The sequence below is a fragment of the Haplochromis burtoni genome, unplaced genomic scaffold (assembly GCF_018398535.1).
Source record: "Haplochromis burtoni strain Fernald_Lab_line unplaced genomic scaffold, NCSU_Asbu1 Contig_1, whole genome shotgun sequence".
Taxonomy (NCBI): Eukaryota; Metazoa; Chordata; class Actinopteri; order Cichliformes; family Cichlidae; genus Haplochromis; species Haplochromis burtoni.
Window position 1 is genome coordinate 5547924 of NW_024582362.1, and position 19821 is coordinate 5567744.

The 19821-nt window shown below is 39.5% G+C and overlaps 1 protein-coding gene across 2 annotated transcripts in view; it reads right to left on the minus strand.

Moving 5' to 3' along the window:
• The window catches only part of cntnap2a (contactin associated protein 2a), a 385507-nt gene that overhangs the window by 10243 nt on the left and 355443 nt on the right, over positions 1–19821 (minus strand). For both annotated transcript variants that reach the window (XM_005912066.2, XM_005912065.2), the window contains 3 exons: positions 16579–16812; positions 16203–16336; positions 8347–8440 (listed from right to left, as the gene is read on the minus strand). In XM_005912066.2, the coding sequence (XP_005912128.1) occupies positions 8347–8440; positions 16203–16336; positions 16579–16812 (462 nt within the window). The remainder of the gene's footprint in view (positions 1–8346; positions 8441–16202; positions 16337–16578; positions 16813–19821) is intronic.

Consider the following 19821-nt stretch of genomic DNA (forward strand, 5'->3'; position numbering starts at 1 on the left):
CTATCAGGGGGTAGGAAAGAAATGGGGTGACAAGAAGGGTGCTCAAATGGAGGGGTGGAGGAGATCAAACACAGTTGCCATGGAAACAAATGGAAGCTGAAATAAGGGTGACAGAAGGAGAAAATAGGGGAGGTGGGTAATGAAAGTATGGAGCATTTGAGACACATCAAAAATAACAATGATGTGAATCCACAAACCACACCCTTTGAACCACACAAACACACACATGCTGTCTGGTTGTTGGTCATGGCTGATGCAGGGAGGGTCAGAGAGAGAGAGAGAGAGAGAGACAGAGAGAGAGAGAGAGATTGAGAAAGATGGAGAGAGAAGTGAAAATTAAATCTTCTTAAATTTAAGAAGAAAAAAACATGTAACCTTGAGCACAGCTGCTTTTTGAGTTTTTGGTCCTTGTGTACTGCAGTATTTGGGAACTGTAGTACTTTTGCAAATGCGATAGTCTCCTGTTCATTGGAGCATTAGAAGAAATAAATAAACAAATAAACAAAATGAGCTGCAGTAAATGGACACGTGTAAAAAGGGCATTTGTGATGTAGAGGATGATGAGAGGGGTTGTAGAGCGAAACAGGTGAAGACCATCTGTGTTTTTGACATGGCAAACGCACCTGTGATGGCAACATCTGCCCATACTGACTACACACACGCAGACATGCACACATGCACACACAGTCATATTCATCTGTTCCAAATCTAGCTTTTTGCTTCATCAGGATGTTTGGGATGTACAGACAATGAGCCAAAAACACAGCCATAACAGAAAACACGCATTAGCAAACAGAGCAGGGGAAAAAAAATTAATACCAGGCTCTCTGTGACAGCTCATTTCTCTTCCTGTGTATTTTCCCGCAATCCAATTAATCCAGCGGGTGGATTTCCTTGTAAATTCGAAAGCATCAAAAATTGCTCAAAGCATGAAAAAGAAAGAATCTACCTCGCTACCTCTGCTGCAAATTCAATTTGCGGTTTATATTCAAATGACTCACTCTGAACTGTAGAAGCCTTGGCACACTCATGCACAGGGACTAACACAAACAAATGGTGAAACATGCATGGATCAGAGTGTAGTTACCTTTGTGGAGTTTGCGTCTACAGGCAGTCTGCTCAGCAAGCCTTCTTCCTCTCCTCTTCCTTTATATGTTCTTTCTGCCTGTTATGTGGATTTTCGTAGCACAGTACCACACTGGCAAGCACTTCTCTCTCTCTTGCCCGCTCTCTCACTTGCCCGCTCTCTCTCTCTCTCTCTGCACTGCAGTCCCACCCCCACTCTGAGACAGCAGCTGGAGAAAACCTGGATCTGAACTTATACTGGCCTGGATTAGGACTCCCCGGTACAAGTACAACTAAGGGTAATAGCCAGAGGACAGTATGATGTCATCCTATCACACACAAACTGCAGGCACCAAAAAAGGCACACTCAGATTATAGAAATGGAGACAGACAGCAGCCTCATCTAACACTAAGTTTCCCCAGCGTCAGGGTGTCTTGTGCATCCAAATGTAAAGAGCAAAACCCAAAAGGCAGTTTCTGAGATGCTTAGAAGAGAGGAAATTGATTGCACTTCATCCCGACATGCTTTAGAAATTGGCCAACAGCATGCATAATCAGCAGTCTTATGTAGAACTGGGTGCTGAGCCATCAACCTTTCCACAAAACTGTCATCGGCAGGACAGTACTTCAAATGATTTACTAATGCACTGGTGTTTCAGTATGCTGCAAAGTTATGACCACTTTTTTTCTTCCACACAGCCTGAACTGTGTGAGGCAGACTTCTTGTTATTTCTTTAAGTAGACTTAAGACTTAAAGATGGTATTGCACGGTGGATCTGATGGTATTAATAATTCCATCAATGCTGACAAGATCTCACCGACACCACTGAAGCCCCAAATCGTGACAGAGCCTTCAACATTTTTTAAACATTGTTTGTAGACACTGAATATTGTACCTCTCTCCTGACATTTTCTCTCCATACTGATGACGATTTGAGCCAAATCTTTCACATTTGCATTCATTTCATTTCATTTATTTATTTGTTTCACACATGGTTCATAGAGGTGGGAATCACCATACATCCCACGATACGATATTATCACAATACTTAACGCACGATACGATATTATTGCAATTTTTTAAAAAATATTTTGCAATATTCAGATTCTGTACATAAAGGTAAACTTTATCAATATTCATTTTATCTAATATCAAAGTCTCGCACTCAGTCTTTCTCTCATTTTAGTCAGTTTTATTGTTGACAAACTGAACGGTTTGTATTACAGTCTAGTCCAACTTAACTGAATGCAACCATCTGGTACAATTATAGCTATTCTGAACTAAGCAATTTATGAAAACTATGCATCCCCTTCAGCAACTGAAGAATTTGAAAGTAAATTAAAACAAAATATAATTTTACATTAAATAAAAAAGTTTTAAACTTAATTAAAATAAAACATGTCTTAAACTAAAATAAGTAAACTGTCATGTTTATTGCTGCCAAAAAAAAGTTAAACACATTTGGACAGTGAAGGAATGTCAGGATTCTTGCTCAGAAAAAGGATCAACATGCTCTGAGCACAAAAACCTTTTTTGTAACAAAATATCGATTTATGCTGTCCCTGTATCGATACATTATTAGCAAACAAAATATCATGATACTACACAGTATCGATTTTTTCCCCCACCCCTAATGGTTCAACAGTATTTTATTTCCTACATACAAATCCTCCTTCCCATTAATATAGCACTGCAGCCATGGGTGAAAAGGAGCAGGAAGAAGAATAAATTCTTATTAGCACCTGCCCCCTATCTGAATTCCAATTTCTCTTACAAGTGGGCACCAACAACCCAAAAAGCACTCTAATATTTATCAATATGTAACAATGCAAAACAAAACAACAAATCAGTATAATCAACAATATACAACACTACTAGATGGCAAAGAAAAATTCCACTCCATAAGCCCCGTTGCCACTGATCTTCATTCCAGTTCTTGTGTAATTTTCACACCTCTCCATGTTTCTGTTCCTCAAGAATGACAGCCAACCTCCCGTTGAAACCATTTTCTTGTGGGATCAATAAAGTGTCTATTTATTTCTCATGAGTCTTCAGTGATAGATCAACAAAAGGTCTTAATATATCTCTCATGTCCCTTGTCTTTTGTACTCCATTTGTCCAGTATCCTCAAATCGTTTAAGGACACACTGCCCACCCTGCCAAAATATGCCAAGTTTTGGGCTGACAGTTATTTGGGAATCACCTTGCTGGTGCAAAAATACTGTTTTATACCCATCAAACTGTTCTACCTTTGTCAATTTTCATAGATTCAGCTAACAATACGCAAACAAATGATGTGTTTTTGCAACAGGCTGTTAGTAAAAAAGTGACTAAAATTAAAAATTTAAATTGATTCCTTGAGTCAGCCAAGAGAGCTATTGAGCAAGACCACTTTAAAAACTTAAAAGAAAGTCTTTAGTTGGAAGAAAAATGTCAGGACATGACGCTGGCTCAAGAGTTCTGCATTGCACCATATTATTTTCTTGTAAATCATTACATGTAAAGGAAGTTAAAGAAAGTGAACTCTATAGCAGCAGATCCTGTTTTGTGAATATCAACTTTATCTATATACTGATAAACTTGGAGCACAGATAAACCTGTTTCTATGCAATGGTGCTTACATAGTAACATGACTAATAAACTTTATTTCTATAAAGATTTCCTTAAACTCCATACAACAGACTTTACAGACACAGCAACTGTCTCACATCACATCTTGCTGAAAACAGCTAATAGGAGAGTCCAAGGAGATTTATAGGAAAAGAACAGGTGCATTTTGAAATAAAACTATGTGAAAAAGTAGACCAGTGTCTGCAAATAACAGCTAATAGAAGGTATTTTCAGCTGCTCTCTTATTTCCCAAAGGGTGGCCACAGTGGCTGGATCTGCATGTTTGATTTGGCACAGATTTTATGCCAGATGTCCTTCCTGATGCTACCCTCCCATTTATTTGGGTTTTGGACTACAAGTACAATAGCTTGTAGGCTGGTTCTGCCTCACATCTTTCACATGTAAGGCTAATGGGTTAACAACTACACCCATGGAGCCACTTCAAATAGAGGCTTCTTCAGAATAAAGCCGTCACATAAAGAAACAATCTTTCTTAAATCCAGTGTAAAATAATTGGTATCACCTTAAGGGAGGGACACATTCATTCAGTGCGGACAGTTAACAGAAAAATAGAGGCCAGGGGGATAAAGAATAGAAGAGAGAAATCAGAAGTTCAGACTGGTACTGATGTACATGTCCTTTACAACTAACCCTCAGGGTTACAATCATCTCTCTATGATAGTACTTTCCCACTGTCACAATTTCTAGTGCTCTCTCTTTCTCTCTCTGACTTTGCCTCTGAATCTATTCCCTTAGAAAGACTCACACACGGTCCATGCACACACTCAAACACACACACAGACACTTGACAGATTTGCAGCACAGAGGACAGAGTCTGGAGCGTGCCCGCTGCTCTGGCTGATGTATGACTCATCTCTCCCATCTATTCCACCGGGACGCATAGATCTAGGCCCATACGCTGTACATCAACCACCCACCTACCACATTCCTACACACACACAGTTGTGTCACTTTAAAGGACATTGCAGTAATTTCTTACAGATTTCGCCTCACTATAACCACCGGTTACCTAACCCTTAACTTAACCTAACCTTCAACCAAGTCTTGATACTAAAATCTAGTTTTTTCTTTTATGAGGACTTACTTCCCCCCTCCATTACCCCAGATATGTGCAACAAAATACATGCACTCTCCATCCTGCTCTAACCATAAATATCCTCCGCTTAGGCGCTGATGTAAGGACACTTTTTTACTCGCACACACATAAATACACAGGATACGGTAACGTTAAGCATAAGGTTTCATCATTTACAGAAGCATGTGTTGAATCATCCCTGCACTACATGATCAATACTACTTTAGCACAATCTCCCTAGGCAGCAAACACTGCAAACCTCAGGACACGAAACTGAGATTTCAGCAGGAGCAGCAAACATGCTAAATGCTTTTATAGAGCCTTTTCTTTGGTTATATAAACCTGAGAATAATTCAATTTTTCTATTATCAAAGCTATAGTTGTTTTTCTGTCAGTGGATTCACTGAAGAACTGACCAATTATAGTAATAGTAAATGCTTTTATGGTTTTCAGGATAAAGGTTTCTATCAACAGTTGTCTGGGATCATATAGTCAATGTGAAATACTATCTAAAAGCTTACGTTACGATAATGTGAACAAATTAAGATTAGGCAAGAGCTATTACAAACTGCCTTGTGGACCGTGGAGCCTTATTAGCATTTGCCACAGAATATTGTAATTGACAGGTCCAACTCTGGTTGCCTGCACTTTTCACAGATGAGAATGGGTTCACCCTGAGCACATGAGATGGACATGACAGTGTCTGGAGAAGCTGTGTGTCCTGTAATATTGTTCAGTGTGACCAGTTTGGTGGTGGGTCAGTGATAGCCTGGGGAGGCATATGTATGGAGGACTGCACAGACGTTTACAGACTACAGGCACCGGTGCAGTGGCTCCTGGGTTCCTCCTGGTGCAAGACAAAACATGGTTTCATGTGGGGAGAGTATGCAGGCAGTTTCTTAGAGGATGAAGGAATTGATACTTCCCTGACCTAAATTCAACAGACAACCTCTGGGACTTTATGTTTTTGTCCATCTGACGCCACCACGTTGCACCTCAGACTGTCTCCCAGGACACCATCTGTCATTTCATTAGGTGCATGTCCTGAGGTTGTTAGGCATGCATACATGCATGCATCTTCTGAGTACTGTTATGATTTGCTGCAATGTAATTTCGGTAACTGCGTCTGCTGCATCATCTTTCTACTTTTCCTTCTTTTGAGGTGTTTATGAATTCAGCTCTCTGTAGGTTGATGCTTTTCATTTGCATCAAACGATGTGGCATCCTTTCATTCCTAACACATTACGCAGTTCATATCAGTGTAGACATCCAGCAGGTTTTCGCTTCCCATTGAGATCAGATGTGTTTTCAAAGTGTTCCTTCATTTTTTTTGAGCAGTGAATAGGTAAATGCGTCATAGATTTAAGGTTCAGTTAATAGTGTTTATCTGATAGTGTTTGTGAATTTGAAGCACGACTCTGGTGCTGTTAATTACCTGAGAAAAAAGCCTATCTTCACTGTACACTGATGATTATGAAGGTGTTCGGCTCCGTGTGATCATGTCTTTTCTTTTATGCTTCTCTAATGTCTACTTATTGTATTTCTTCCTTCATTATCCTAGTTAACTAATCACATCTCACAATCAACAGATTGCGAGGTGACACTGGAGATGTCTCTGTGATCAGTGTGTGAGTGTGCGTTTGAGCACTGCACCAAACACAGGGCGGCTTTCTCCCACAAACAGAGAATCTGATAGCTCAGCTGTCTGACAGCCTCTCTTGTCTCTGCGGTCCAAACACAGAAGTGGAGCAGATCCGATGAGATGTGGAAACACCCGCATTTGTTCCCTGTTCTTTTATTTTCTCTCTCTGTGTGGTTTAGTGTTATGATGTTTGCTACAATGTAGAAAATTAACATTTCGGTTTACTGATGTGTCAGCCTGGTTATAAACAAACATCTCAGGACTTGCTTGTCCTTAAAGCATATGTGCTGGTTTAGTTGGCTGAAGATTGATGATGGGGTTTTATTCCTCTCGGCTCTTGTGGTGTGTGCAGCGGCATCAGTAGTTCTGGCTGGTGAGAGAAGTCACATGTTGCTTCAACCTCAGTGACCTTCTCTGCACTTGCAGTAGAGGACAAAGGGCGGAAGGGGTGGCGACATTAAAATGCATCACGAGTCACTGTAAAATCGAATAAAACCAACTAATATTGTGAAAATCTCAATTGTGGGATTAATGAAGGCTATCTCATGTAGCAAAGGATGCCACTTTGAAAATCTAAAAAAGATTAAGCCATTTAAAAGAAAGCAAACTGAAATGTATGTCAAATCCATACTGCTGAATGTCTAAATTATCTGGGAAGATTGAAACATGCAGATCCAAAAACCACCCAGTACAGTCATGTGAAAAAAGAATAGTAAGTAGCAGCCACGTGCTGCTAATCAAATGCACTTGGCTAATTCATAATAAGCAAATGCGAGCACCTCTGTAAAGGCAGAAATTTGGGCAGTTTGCTTGTTTGAAACATTCAGTCGTGTTAAACTAATATCACAACCTTTCAGGCAAATTCAGTACAAGGTCGGACCGTGAATATACAGAAAGCTCAGGTACATCTCAGACTTTACAGGCCTCTGTAAGCATGTTAAATGTTAAAGTTCATGACAATACAATTAGAAAAATACCAAACAGTTATGATTAAAGGATTGCCACAAGATAGCCACTCATGTGTAAAAAGAACATGGCAGCAGGACTCAGATGTGCAAATTTGCACCTGAACAAATAACAAGACTTTGGAACTGTGTCTTTAGGACAGATAAGACCAAAGTGGAGATGTGGATGATCAGGAAGAACACCTCAAACTGTCAAGTACGGTGGTGGAGGGGTGATTATTTTTAATTTTTCACAGCACTGGATCTGCCACATGTACAACCAAACAGAAGAAGATGAATTAGGCAAAGCCAAGTCACTATACAGGTCTTTGGCGTTCTCTAGTGGACAAAATCTAAAAGTACATTTACTTCACACAGAAGATAGATAGATAGATAGATAGATAGATAGATAGATAGATAGATAGATAGATAGATAGATAGATAGATAGATAGATATTTATGTATTCATACATATATAAATAACTCCGTTTAGAAAAGTGGTATATATCTGCCCGAGTAACTAATCACTAATCGATCACATTGGAGAGTGTTGGGGAAACTTCTCTGTACTGGTCTTACAAAACACTTTGTACTGTAAGTAGTTAAACAACAGAAAAGCTACCCTAGGAAGAAAGCTTTATAAATTAATCATAACCTTAACTAATTTGTAAAAAAAAAAAAAAAAAAAAAGAATATCAGCCTATCATAATATCCATGGGAAAGTGCAGAAATGTTTGGTTTTTAATTTTTTGTCTGTTATTCTCAGATTGTATGACTCACAAGTAAAACATAGGTCAGAGGAGCTTGTTAGTTCCATATATGCTCAGCATGACAAAGGACTCTAAATGTATATGAAAAGACACTTTGATTTACACATTAGTGTGATTTCAGAGTGTTATACTTATATATGGGAGACATATATACATATAATAATGACCCGAATGCACAATTGTGAGCAGAAAAGGTTTAGCCAAAGTGACACACTCACCATAAACCTTTCCCAAGAACAGCGTCTTGACCAGGTTAAACTGTGTGTCTGAGGCTTCAGGGAGGTTGTAGCTGACTGCAGGATAATGATCCAGCTGAGACATGACAGAGTTATAAAGAGATAGTGAGAAGGAAAGAGGGAGGGAGAGAAACACATTAGCATCCTTGTTTCATAGGGAGTCGAATCTAGACTAAAACTACTGACCACAGCATTTTGAAAAGACCCAGGCTAAGATCTGCATCAGCACATTAAGCAGAGTACACAAGATGATGAACAAAAGATGGTAATTCAATGCTGTCAGCCAATGCAAAGCAACACAGCACAATCAGAAGCTCAATGGTCCCCCCTCGTGGTTTCCAAACGCCAGGAAAGCTTTAAATATGGTAGCTTAGTAACAAGGAAACCACTCACATAGTCATACCTTGATTATCCTTCATTTTAAATTCCCATGAATCCTGATCAGGTCAGTGAAAATGAATTAAAAACACTTTGCAAAAATCAGGTAAATAGGATGAACACATATTGCGTCTAATACTAACCCGAGGCTGTTCCTGATTTCTTTTTTCTTCTGGCGTTTCTACACACATCATATATAACTACACTCTTCAAACAATGACCATAAAATCTGAGTGTTAGAAATGTCTCTGGACCAAAAAACCCCCCAAACAAAACATGCCATTACCTACATCTACCGCTTCTTCTTACCATTTGCTATAAACTATAACCCTGTTTAAAATATCACCTTAGATGTATATATTCTATAAACACTCCAACATTAAAATCCATCATGGTTTTAAAGATGTCAGACTACCTCAAACATCTTTTCTGGAAAGCTGTGATATTTTCGTTTTAGTCACATCTGAAAAGTCATCTTCTACAATTATGCAGCAAACAAACAGCTCTTCCCTAGAAATAAACGATGATACAAATGATGCCTAATAATAATATGCAATTTCAAAAGTCTGTGGGGGGTTCAAAGGCATTCCTGAGAACTTGAAAAGGGCGGGTGGAAGACGAGCAGCGTGTTTACAAAGAGGAGCATCCGTGGAGATGTGAGAGCAGAGAGGGTGATAGAAGGAGGGAATGCACGACTTTAATATCCCTGCAACATAATTAACTTGTTATTGCTGTTTCAATGAAGTTTCTAATTAGCTTGAAAGCTGCAGCCGATGCTATTGATGAGAATAATTTCAAACCAACAAATTGGTTTTCGGTGTGTTCTAGAATAAAAACCCCCCAAAAAACAAGATCTTCCTTCTTTCCTTCTCCCTGCCCACAGGAGGACTGTATCTAAGCATAAACCAGTCTGCAGAAAGCAGACTGGAGTAGAGGAGTTTGGTTGGAAACAATGACTTTTGTTCCTGGAAATTTGTTCTGTTGATGTGCTGAATAGCTGTCACGGCCTGTTAGCTGGGAGCTGAGCTGGACTGTCACTAAAGGCCTGAGATTTACGTGTGTATGTGTGTGGTAGTGCTTGTTTACAGGTTTAAATCAGCAGAGTCCTGCCATACAGAAATTTCTTTCTACCCACTGCTGCGCAAGACTATTTTCTCCCTCTTTCTCCTCACACGCACACACACACACATGCAGACACACAACATATCCTAATTTGATTCCTTCCAAAAGCCTGGTCTCAGTGGAGCATTGTGTGGGTTTTGTTTTCCTCTGTGACTGGAGGGTGGGATAATGGGGCACAATTAAATTGCGCTCAGCTTATTTACTTTTATCTGAGAAAACAAATTGACTGCACAACCACGGAGGGAAGCTTGAGTCTTGAAACCCCCACAAAACGATCCACTGAGGAAGACGGCCTGGGAAGAAACCTCATTTTACCAAACTTTGTCAATTACAACCGCAGTCATTGGGATCTCTTTCCTTTTTTCCTTTCTTTCTTTTTAACACACTGCCATTTAGAAAACGCAGTTGCTGCCTCTAAAGTCACACATAGCTTACATAAGCAAAGTAACCAGGGGTTAGGCAAAGAGAAAATTAACAAAGGGTGAAATCTATTTCCCTGACTACGTGCTAAAAAAGAATCTAATTTAGCCAATGTGCTGTTTATATGCAAACTCATTTACAGTGCACTGAGAGCCTTTTTACCTTCGTGGCACCTCTGTTTCCTTAATGATGTCTAAGGGATAAAAATACTCCCATCACAGATTTAACACTGAACAAAAAGAAATGCTAATTTTCCTCTTGAATAAATTGTTTAACATCATTATTAAGTGAACTGCTGAATTTTCGTCTGGTCCGGGTCTCAGGTGCAGCAAGCCATTTACACCGCTGAGTCAACCAATGAAGCAACTGGAGGAGAGGAGAAGAGGAAACGGAGATGAGCCGTCTGCTGCCTGAAGGGACTCCTGACTTTCATCTCTAAACCCTCACAGTGTGAGAAAGGCAAAGTGAGAGATGGCGAGATGGGGAACTTATTTTAATCTCGCCTTGGCGCTCCTTTGATAGCGAGCTAACCTAACGAGACCTCACAGGCTGCTCGAAAACCAAACACTCTGCTCTGTTTGCTGCACTCTGTATGCCTGGGTGTACATGTCAGCACGTATTTTATGTTCGCAAGCGAACGCCTCACCTTAAAGTAATCCTCAGATAATCTCAACGTATCAAAGTGATCTTTGTCATTATATTTTGTGGGTCTACTTTCTTTATCTAACAACAGTATCTGTTTCTTTCAAACCCCTTCTCCCCCTCTCTCTGGCTCTGTTCTGCCTTTTTCTTTTGTCCTACATTTCTCTCTGACTCTCGTTTCTCTTTCTGATTCAAATTACCACACGCTGACTTGTCTTGCCACATTTTCTCTGCTTTGTCTTTAAACTAAACAGTCGCTTGTCTAAATGGCTTTAAGATTTGGAGCCCTGATAAGCAGAGAAGTGAGGCCTCTGCACCCTGAGGTAAACAGTCCACTGCTTCTTATCCCTTTTTTTTTTTAAATTTGGGGAAATTGAATTTGATCCACTGCCAGCCCCACCAGCACAACTGACTTTTATTGCATCTGACTCATATCTCTGCCTCTCACTCATTTTGTTATCTCGGATGCTCGCAACTAGGCCTTTGATGAGCGTGTGCACAAAAATAATAACAGGCTAGTTCCATTTTCAGTGCTGATGGCAGCTACTGACAAAACTGGCATTTTAGGCTTTAATGCATTATTCAATAAATTAAAAAAACAAACCAAAAATTCAAGCCTTGGAATTAGCCAGTAGAGTTTCCAGCATTCAAAAGCAGTTATTAAGCATCTCAGCATTTGCATGCAGTTCAGTACACTTCATATGTTCTGTACACTTCAAACGACTCGCCGTCAAAGAGTGACCGAAGCTGTGCGATCATCTCGTAGAAAAAGGTCACGTTTGCACCACGCATGTGTTCTAAGATGAATATTTATACAGAGGCAGGTGGAACAAACTGATAAAACAACACTGACATAGTATCACACTTTATATATCACTCACAGTTGCCCCATTTTTTCTAAATGATAAAGAAGATACAAATATTTGATGATCACCTTTAAGGGTTTTAGGGTTTCTAAATATTTTGCTGACTTCTTCATGCTTTACTATCCTGACTTTGGTCCTAAGTCATTCTTGGAGGCCCCTCATGGAGCATAACTGCAACGTAAACGACGCAGGGCCATTTGGCAGGTCTGAAAAATGCTTTATAAATGGATGTTATGGTTATGATTACAAAAAAAAAATCATCATATAGTCTATAATAAGGTGAAGGACTAATGCTTCAGTGCACCTTTCAGTTGATATTTCAGCCATTAGTTATTATTTTAATCATTAGTTATTATTAATCTCTTGCAATCTTCTACAATGTGTCCACAATGTATCTGAGAGTTCTTCCTGTTAAAAGGGAGTTTTTCCTTTCTACTATTGCCATGTGCTTACTCACACGGGTTCTCTAATTGTTGGGTTATGGTATTTACCTTAAAATATAAAGCACCTTGAGGCGACCGTTGTTGTGATTTGGCACATTTCAATGGATGGTTGATACACCATGCTGCCTAAATATAAACGCTGCTTCGGTCCTCTGATGATGGGCACGGAGAGCGTTACTGAACACATCGGTCTAAATAATCCCACAGGTGTTGAAGTGGGTTGAGGTATGGAGACTACGGCCATAATATATGATTCACATCATTTAAATACTCATACAAATCATTGACCCCTGGTGCTGGTGCTGTCATTTTTGAACGAAACTACTCCCAGGTTCAAAATTTTTCATCCAAAGATAAAAGCTGGTCACTCAGAAACAAACTGACTGACTGACTTTTGCCACCTTTCCATGTCTTTCTATTCTTGTTAAATGGACCCAGCCTTTGGAATTAAAATACTGCCACCCATGGAATAAACAGAATAATCACACACTCTCAGTGCAGTGAGCAAAGTGTGCCAGCAGATGGACAGCCAACAGGCCTTGCCTACAAAAGCATAGAAAGGTTACTCTTATTTTCACCTCTTGTGGCAAAAGGTGCCTTTTCTGCATAAATTGGGACATGATGCCAAAGTAAAGACAGTAATTTTTGTATACACATAGTTATACTGTTATACTTGCATCTACAAGTATCTAGGTCTTAGAGTTATAACCCCACTGATGCTGACTGCTTACTGCCTACTAATGCTTAGCGTGGTTCCTTGTTGTTGTTGCAGTCCTCCTGAGGAGAACATGTACTGTTCTTTGTTACTCATTAGTGCAACCTGCAGACAAGGCTGATTTTGAAAAGAAAAGTAGAAAAAAATTGCTCTGAGTTATGAGAGAACCTTTGGGAAGTAAGGAAAGCTATACAGTATTGGAATGGACAGATGAGTTAGACTGAATAATGTTGATTTTTGTAGTGCAGTGTGAAGCCTTTGTAGTTAGCTGATCTGACAGGATCTCAATAGTGCAGGTGTGTCTGTTGGTATGCAAGTCTGCGTCTGTTTACGTGCGGCTATCAAGTGCATGTACCTTGAAAAGAGCCCTGAGGCGGTAAGGCAACATGAAAAAGTTTCACTCATCAAAGTTATCTTTGTCAACGTACCTTCTGGCTCTACTTCTCATTCCTTATCTGTAAACTTCATCTATTTTCTCTCCTCATCTCCCCACCCCGCAGATCACTCATCGATGCCTTTTTTTTTCTTAAATCTAAATGACCACATCGTGCCCATCAGTGTTCGTCTGAATTCTTAACACACTTTAATGTTTAACTGTTAACCTGTTATAAAGGGAGAAAAATTTAATAAAGGATTGTTTTTCTGTTTTCTTTTTTAAAGTACAGCCGCAGCACCTCGAAAGAACCACACTGGGATTGTGTACTATAGAGTTAGTAGTTCAGTCACATACTCAAGGCAAGACTGAACCTCGACACTGTCGATCTAGACACAGCTAAGCTGCTTTCAATCAGCGCAGAGCACACTGTGTGCATGTATGCATGTGTGTGTGTGTGTGTGTGTGTGTAAGTGATGAGCAAGGAGTCTAGCGGATGCTCCAATCACTTTCCATGCCACTACGAAAGCATGTGTTATGTTAAAGTACTCCCAGCGGAGTGATGAGCAGCTACAGGAATGCGATTTGCTTAGAAAACGATTATCATTGGATGTTTCAGTTTAATTTTCTTGCTGTCTGAAATTTTTCGCTGCAGTGTGTGAAAGTAGGTGATGAGATCCCAGGATGGATGAGGTCATTGCTTCATGCAGGTGACAGACAGAGAGATCTAAGGGCTGTAGTATTGAATGATTACAGGCTTGGGAGTATGGGACTGTGATTCATTGTAGTTCGCATTTAATTCCACTTAATGAAAGCAAGAATTAAAAGACTTCATGTTAGATGCATATTCTGTTTAACAGTGTTGAAACCGAACTTTTAAAATTTATATTAACATTTGACTGTTTCATTCTTTTCCTTTATGTCTATATCCTCTAAACATAACAATGACAGCATCCTGCAAAAACATCCTGCATTTGAACATATTCATATTTACATGTTCAAATGCAGAAATGAACTGGATAATCTCAACAATGTCTCCCTGCACGTAACATACATATTCTTTTTTAAATTGTTTTGCAAACTTTTGATGTGTTTATTTCATAACAATTATGCTAGTAATGATATGATGATGAATAGAAACTGTAAGCAAAACTGCTGCTATATTAATTATCACATGCTCTTACACAACCGCAGCTTGAAGCTTTGAGCCAAGCAATTTTTCACAGAGGATGGGAATCATTTTATAGCTAAGTTTAATGCTATGGTGCCTTCTGGCCACTAGAGGGGAGTGATATGTGAAGGGCTTACCCATTTAATAAGGGGTGTCAAATATAAGGACAATGGGCCACAATTGGACGTGCAAAGACTGCAATACAGCCCATTATACAGTTTTGGAAAGCGCAAAGAAGAGCTTAAATGTTGAACTTTTACCTGTATTTTCATAGGTTTTACAGCTTTTCCTAATAATATTTCCCTGTGGCCATTTATACTAAAGTAAAGTAATAGATAAGCGTTTAAATGGAAGAAGAGTGCCTGTTTTTTCTTTATTGACTATAGAAATGTTTTTTTAATTGTTTTTGTTTTGCAAAGGCTCAAGAGTTTAAGAAAAAGCACATTTTTAGTGACTTAACAAAACTTTCTACTTGTAATTACAGGACAGTCTGGGCAATGAGCCAGCAGAACGTTTTCCATAATCTTGCACATTTATTCCTTACACTTCAAGTCATGCTGATGGATTTGTTTCAATTTCTATATAGCAAAAAACTGTAAGTTCTGTTAAAATTGCACTTCTTCTTCCTAAAAATAAACATGTAGTTCAACATCTTTACACTGACAGAAAGGGAAGTTTCACTTCAGATCAACGTGAGCTGTATCTGATCCTTGATGGAAAATGAGTTTGACATCCATGATCTCGATTCACGGGGTTTCCTGTGGGTATAAGGAATATAAATATGCCCACAGTATGAAATGGTTAAGCCATTCAAGTGTCTGATATTATCAGTATATTACGTTAGTGTGCAGATACAGTATTCAAATTACACATTCTATAGGAAGCCATGCGGAAACTGTTGTTTAATTTTAGAATCCAAGACCATTTGTTTCTTTTTATTTCTCATTTCTTGTGACAATCCATTTCTTGGCAAACCCCGACCTGTCAGTGCAAATATGAATTTATTCCGATCTGGATGCAATCAATCTCTGGCTTTTACAAGTGGCTTCTATCCATTTAGAGCCCTCCTTAAACTCCAGCCTGCAGCCAAATGTGTGCATCTTAGCCCAGAATAAAGCCAGTAATAGTTTAGCTGAATTCTCACTCCATCCTTGACAGCTACTGACTAGGCTTGGCTGTATCGATCAGAGCTAAGCTGTTCAGTCGCACAAAACACACGAGCACATAAAATGCACACAACGGCAACATGGATAGAAGTAATTGATATGCACAAACACATGCACACGCACAAAATTTCCCACACAAGCACATGCATTTAATTATCAGCATAGAGGAAAGAATTTGTGGAGTTGCAAACACACAACAATATGCGCTTACGCGAACACACACGCGCACAGATCGATGCGTTCTCTGTTGCTATACTTAGGCTGTCTACTGGAAGTAGATTAACAGTGACAAAGGACAAGCAGTTTCATCACAGGTGAAAACAGCACAGGACACTGCACTCCTCTCTGACTTACTGCAAACCATTGAGCTAACACTTCCTGCGCTCGTGTAGTTCTGTACCCGTAACTGAGAATATGTGAGTGTTTTTAATTTGTATGGGACCCAAAAGTCCCTGTGCTGCACAGTAAGTTGAAATGTAATCCTTACTCTGAGTAAAAGACTAAAATAAGAGCTCAGATGAGCACGCGTGTTGGCTCTGTACCTGGATGGTGATTCTCCTGTCGTGACGGGACATGTTAATACTATGTGGCTGTCCATTGGCCAAGTTACGCTGGTCCACATCTATGGTGAACGGCTCCCTCAGACCACCCAGGTTATATCGCACCTGCAGCGAACCTGGAGACGCACAGATACAGCAGTTTAAAATCTCAGACACTAGGTGGCGCAGTCAGTTTTTTAGGCCTTATATATCATCAAAGCAGTTTTCTGTCAGCTGCTGCTCCGTGGTTGGTCGTTGACTAAGGAGGATTTTTGGAGATTATACCAATGTGTGCTGCAAGGAAGACATTTAAATGTTGTCTGCAATGGTGAGCAACAATTTAATGTGCGTGTGTGTGTGCGCTGCGTGTCAGCCTTACCATTCTGTCTTAACACCACGGCAAGATAGTCCTGCGTCTTGGAGCTCACATACATCAGAACAGCTGGAGCACTGGATGTGCTGAAACTAAAGGCCACCTCCTCCTTTGTTAGATTCACCTCATGTGGCGTGAGCTGGTGCGTCAACACCTTGGTGTCTTTACTGGCTCCCGCAATGGCTTCAGGCAGGAAGTTGTACTTTACCAGCGTCCCTGCCTCAAAGAAACCTCCAACATCTGGGTGAGATGATGGAAGAAGGAACAAAATGTAGGACCAAAATTAAGCTCTCACGCAAGTGCAATCAATGTTGCTTCAACTGTACTGTGTTGTAATGTGCGCTTAAAACACAAGCAAGCAAGAAACCAAGAAAGAAAGAAAGAAAGAGAATTTTCCATCAAAAACAAGCCACAGGGAGCCACTCACAAGCTCATAGATGCAAAGACACAACAGGGTAGACGTATTATATAGCCAGAGGGGAATAAACACACACATAAATAAGGCTGTGTTCAGATGATGTAGTAAAGCGAGTGTTAAATTGCTGTAGTCCAGCATTTGAAACCAAACAATGCACTGTTTACCAGTACATTAACAAACCTAATGGCATATTTCAACCATACCAGGAGGCTTATTGATTCTCATAATCAAATATCGAGAAGACGAGACCTTATTTTTCTATAGTCTATTTCTGTTACACTCCTTGTTTGTGTTCGTGTGTACGTGTACTCATTCGCCATGTCTGCGAGTCAGTTAAAAAGGAGATAAAGGCATAATACGTGTGAAATTAAAGAGAATGGTTGCAGGGAAAGCAGAGAGAATAGGGTTGAGTGCGTATGTGTGTGTGTGTATGTGTGCAAATGCCACGCAATATGCCTCAACATGTTCTCCTTCCCTCTGCAGCCACGGTGAAATGTAAAATTACAGCCCTTACGGGTCCAGAATTTCAAGCGAATACATTTATGCATCTTTTTTAAAGCTTCACTTCACCCATCAGCTCCCACCAGACACAGTACAATAAATACTTCAAGCTACATTACTTTAATTTAATAGAACACTTATTACTTGAAAATGGGTAAGTTCTCTGAATAGTATTGCCACAGAAGCAAAATCTCAGCTCTATTCAGGTTACCTACCAATTTTATCCTTTATTTAGCTTTGCAATCATATAGTTCCAAGCCTCAGAAGTCTGGAGAGACCCATTTTAGCAATCTTTTTGTATTAACTGAACTTTATTGTTATGGGTAAGCTCAGATATTCCATATTAGAAAGTGCTATCCTCCCTAAACGTGTCAAACTACTTTTAAATTTGACAAAATTAACTTAAAAAATGATGTGTTTAGACAAATGTAAACCTAGCTTAAACATGGTTAGGAAGAATTACCATAGTAAATAAGAATTATTTATTTATTTCATTTAAATATTCATAGAGCAGCCATTCCCAAAGTCAAGAAGACATATCCTATCTATTCCTATTTTCACTTTAATAAAAAAAAAACATTTCCTTGAAATTCTTTATTTGAAAAACATAAACAGCACAGATTGTTTGCTATAAATTGCCAATGCTACCCAGCCATGTGCAAAATGTCGCACTGGCAATGTTGGCCAATGTGTGACCACCTGTGACTCGGGCACAAACTTCAATGTAAGAGCAGATTATTACCTGTTTGATCAACATTTTATATAAATGAATGAATTAAATGTTAAAGCTTTTAAATAAACTTAAAACAGAATTTCTGTTATTACTCAAGCTCACCTGCAGTACCTTTGCAGCCCTCCAGGGGGGCCCTAGCCAACCCTTTGGGAATCACCGACATAGAGTATTTTATAGTTAGCAGTTTATGCAACCACATTGGCAGAAATGCTCATTTACTCATTTCAAAGTATTTACTTACATCTTTTATACGGTATTTTCACATTTAAAATACTCTCACAGTAAGTTTTTTCTCTTTCCTACTGGGGAAAGAAGGAAAGAAAGTACCCCAACTTGTTACCCAGAGCTTCAGTAGCAACACATAAAATTGTCTGGAACCTTAATGGGGTATGAGCAATGCTGCAGAGCTGGAGCTTTTCCTGTGTGTGTGTGTGTGTGTGTGTGTACTTAATGTCAGTATGAGAAGAAGTTTCGGATGTGGATTCTGAGCAGTGCAAATCTCAACAGGTACATGTGCAATTGCATTTTTGCAAGTTTTAGCGTGCGTGCGTGTGTTCATACGTATGTACATGTGCACACCAGCTCCACGCGAGACCCTCAAGGGCAGAAAAGCAAAAGAATGAGAGTGTATAATAACAATACTGCAGGGTCCCCTGAGCAGTGTGTAAATATGGATACAATGGAAATGCACTATGCAATTATGGCTGACTTCATGCATTTTTCACTAGCTGGGAGGATGGGGAGAGAGTGGTACATTAAAGAGAGGGGAAGAGAGAAATTTGGGAAAGGGCAGAAAACTGAGGAGAGGGGCAATTGAGAGAGGAGCGAGAAAATAAGTGTGGCAAAGTAAGAAACGGAGGAGGAATAAGTGGAATACATATTTATGGGGACAAGAGTAAAATAATTGTAAAGGAGTGGCAGGAGAAAAGAAAAAACAGAGCATAATAAATGAGGGGGAAAAAGTAGCAAAGAGACAAAGAGGACAGTGAGTCCAAATGAAAGGAAAAAAAAACTGTAGCAGAGTGAGGGAAAAGAGGGACACAAAGGAATGAAAGGAGGAAATAGATGATGAAGTCACATGTCATCAATGTTCCCTCTAAGCTGCACGCGTGTGCAATTGTGCAGTGCTGGCACGGTCTCTGCGCACAGAAAATCTGCGTTGCGCACAAAAAATAAAAAATAAAAATAAAAATCCAACCTGTATTGAAATTAAAATTAAAACTTTAACAATTCTGCTTTGCAGTGTTAGTAAGTGACTGGCTGCTCCCATATAGGATTAGAACGATGACACCTTATCCCATAGTCCAGCCAATAACGCGATTCACATTCGTATATACGCAGCAAATCAACGTTGTTGACAGGCTATGACAACTAGTGATGTGCGGATCGATCCTGAAATATCGATTCATTTATGTTCTAGAATCGATTCTCACATTAAAATATCGATATTTTAGTAATTTAGGGGAAATTTGTAGTTTATCATTAACAGGAACACAGTGGGAAGAACCTATTTCATTCGGTTAGTCTACATTGGAAGGAACTACTAAATTTACCAGAGAAACACACACACACACATGAAGAGAGGGAGAGTATGCAT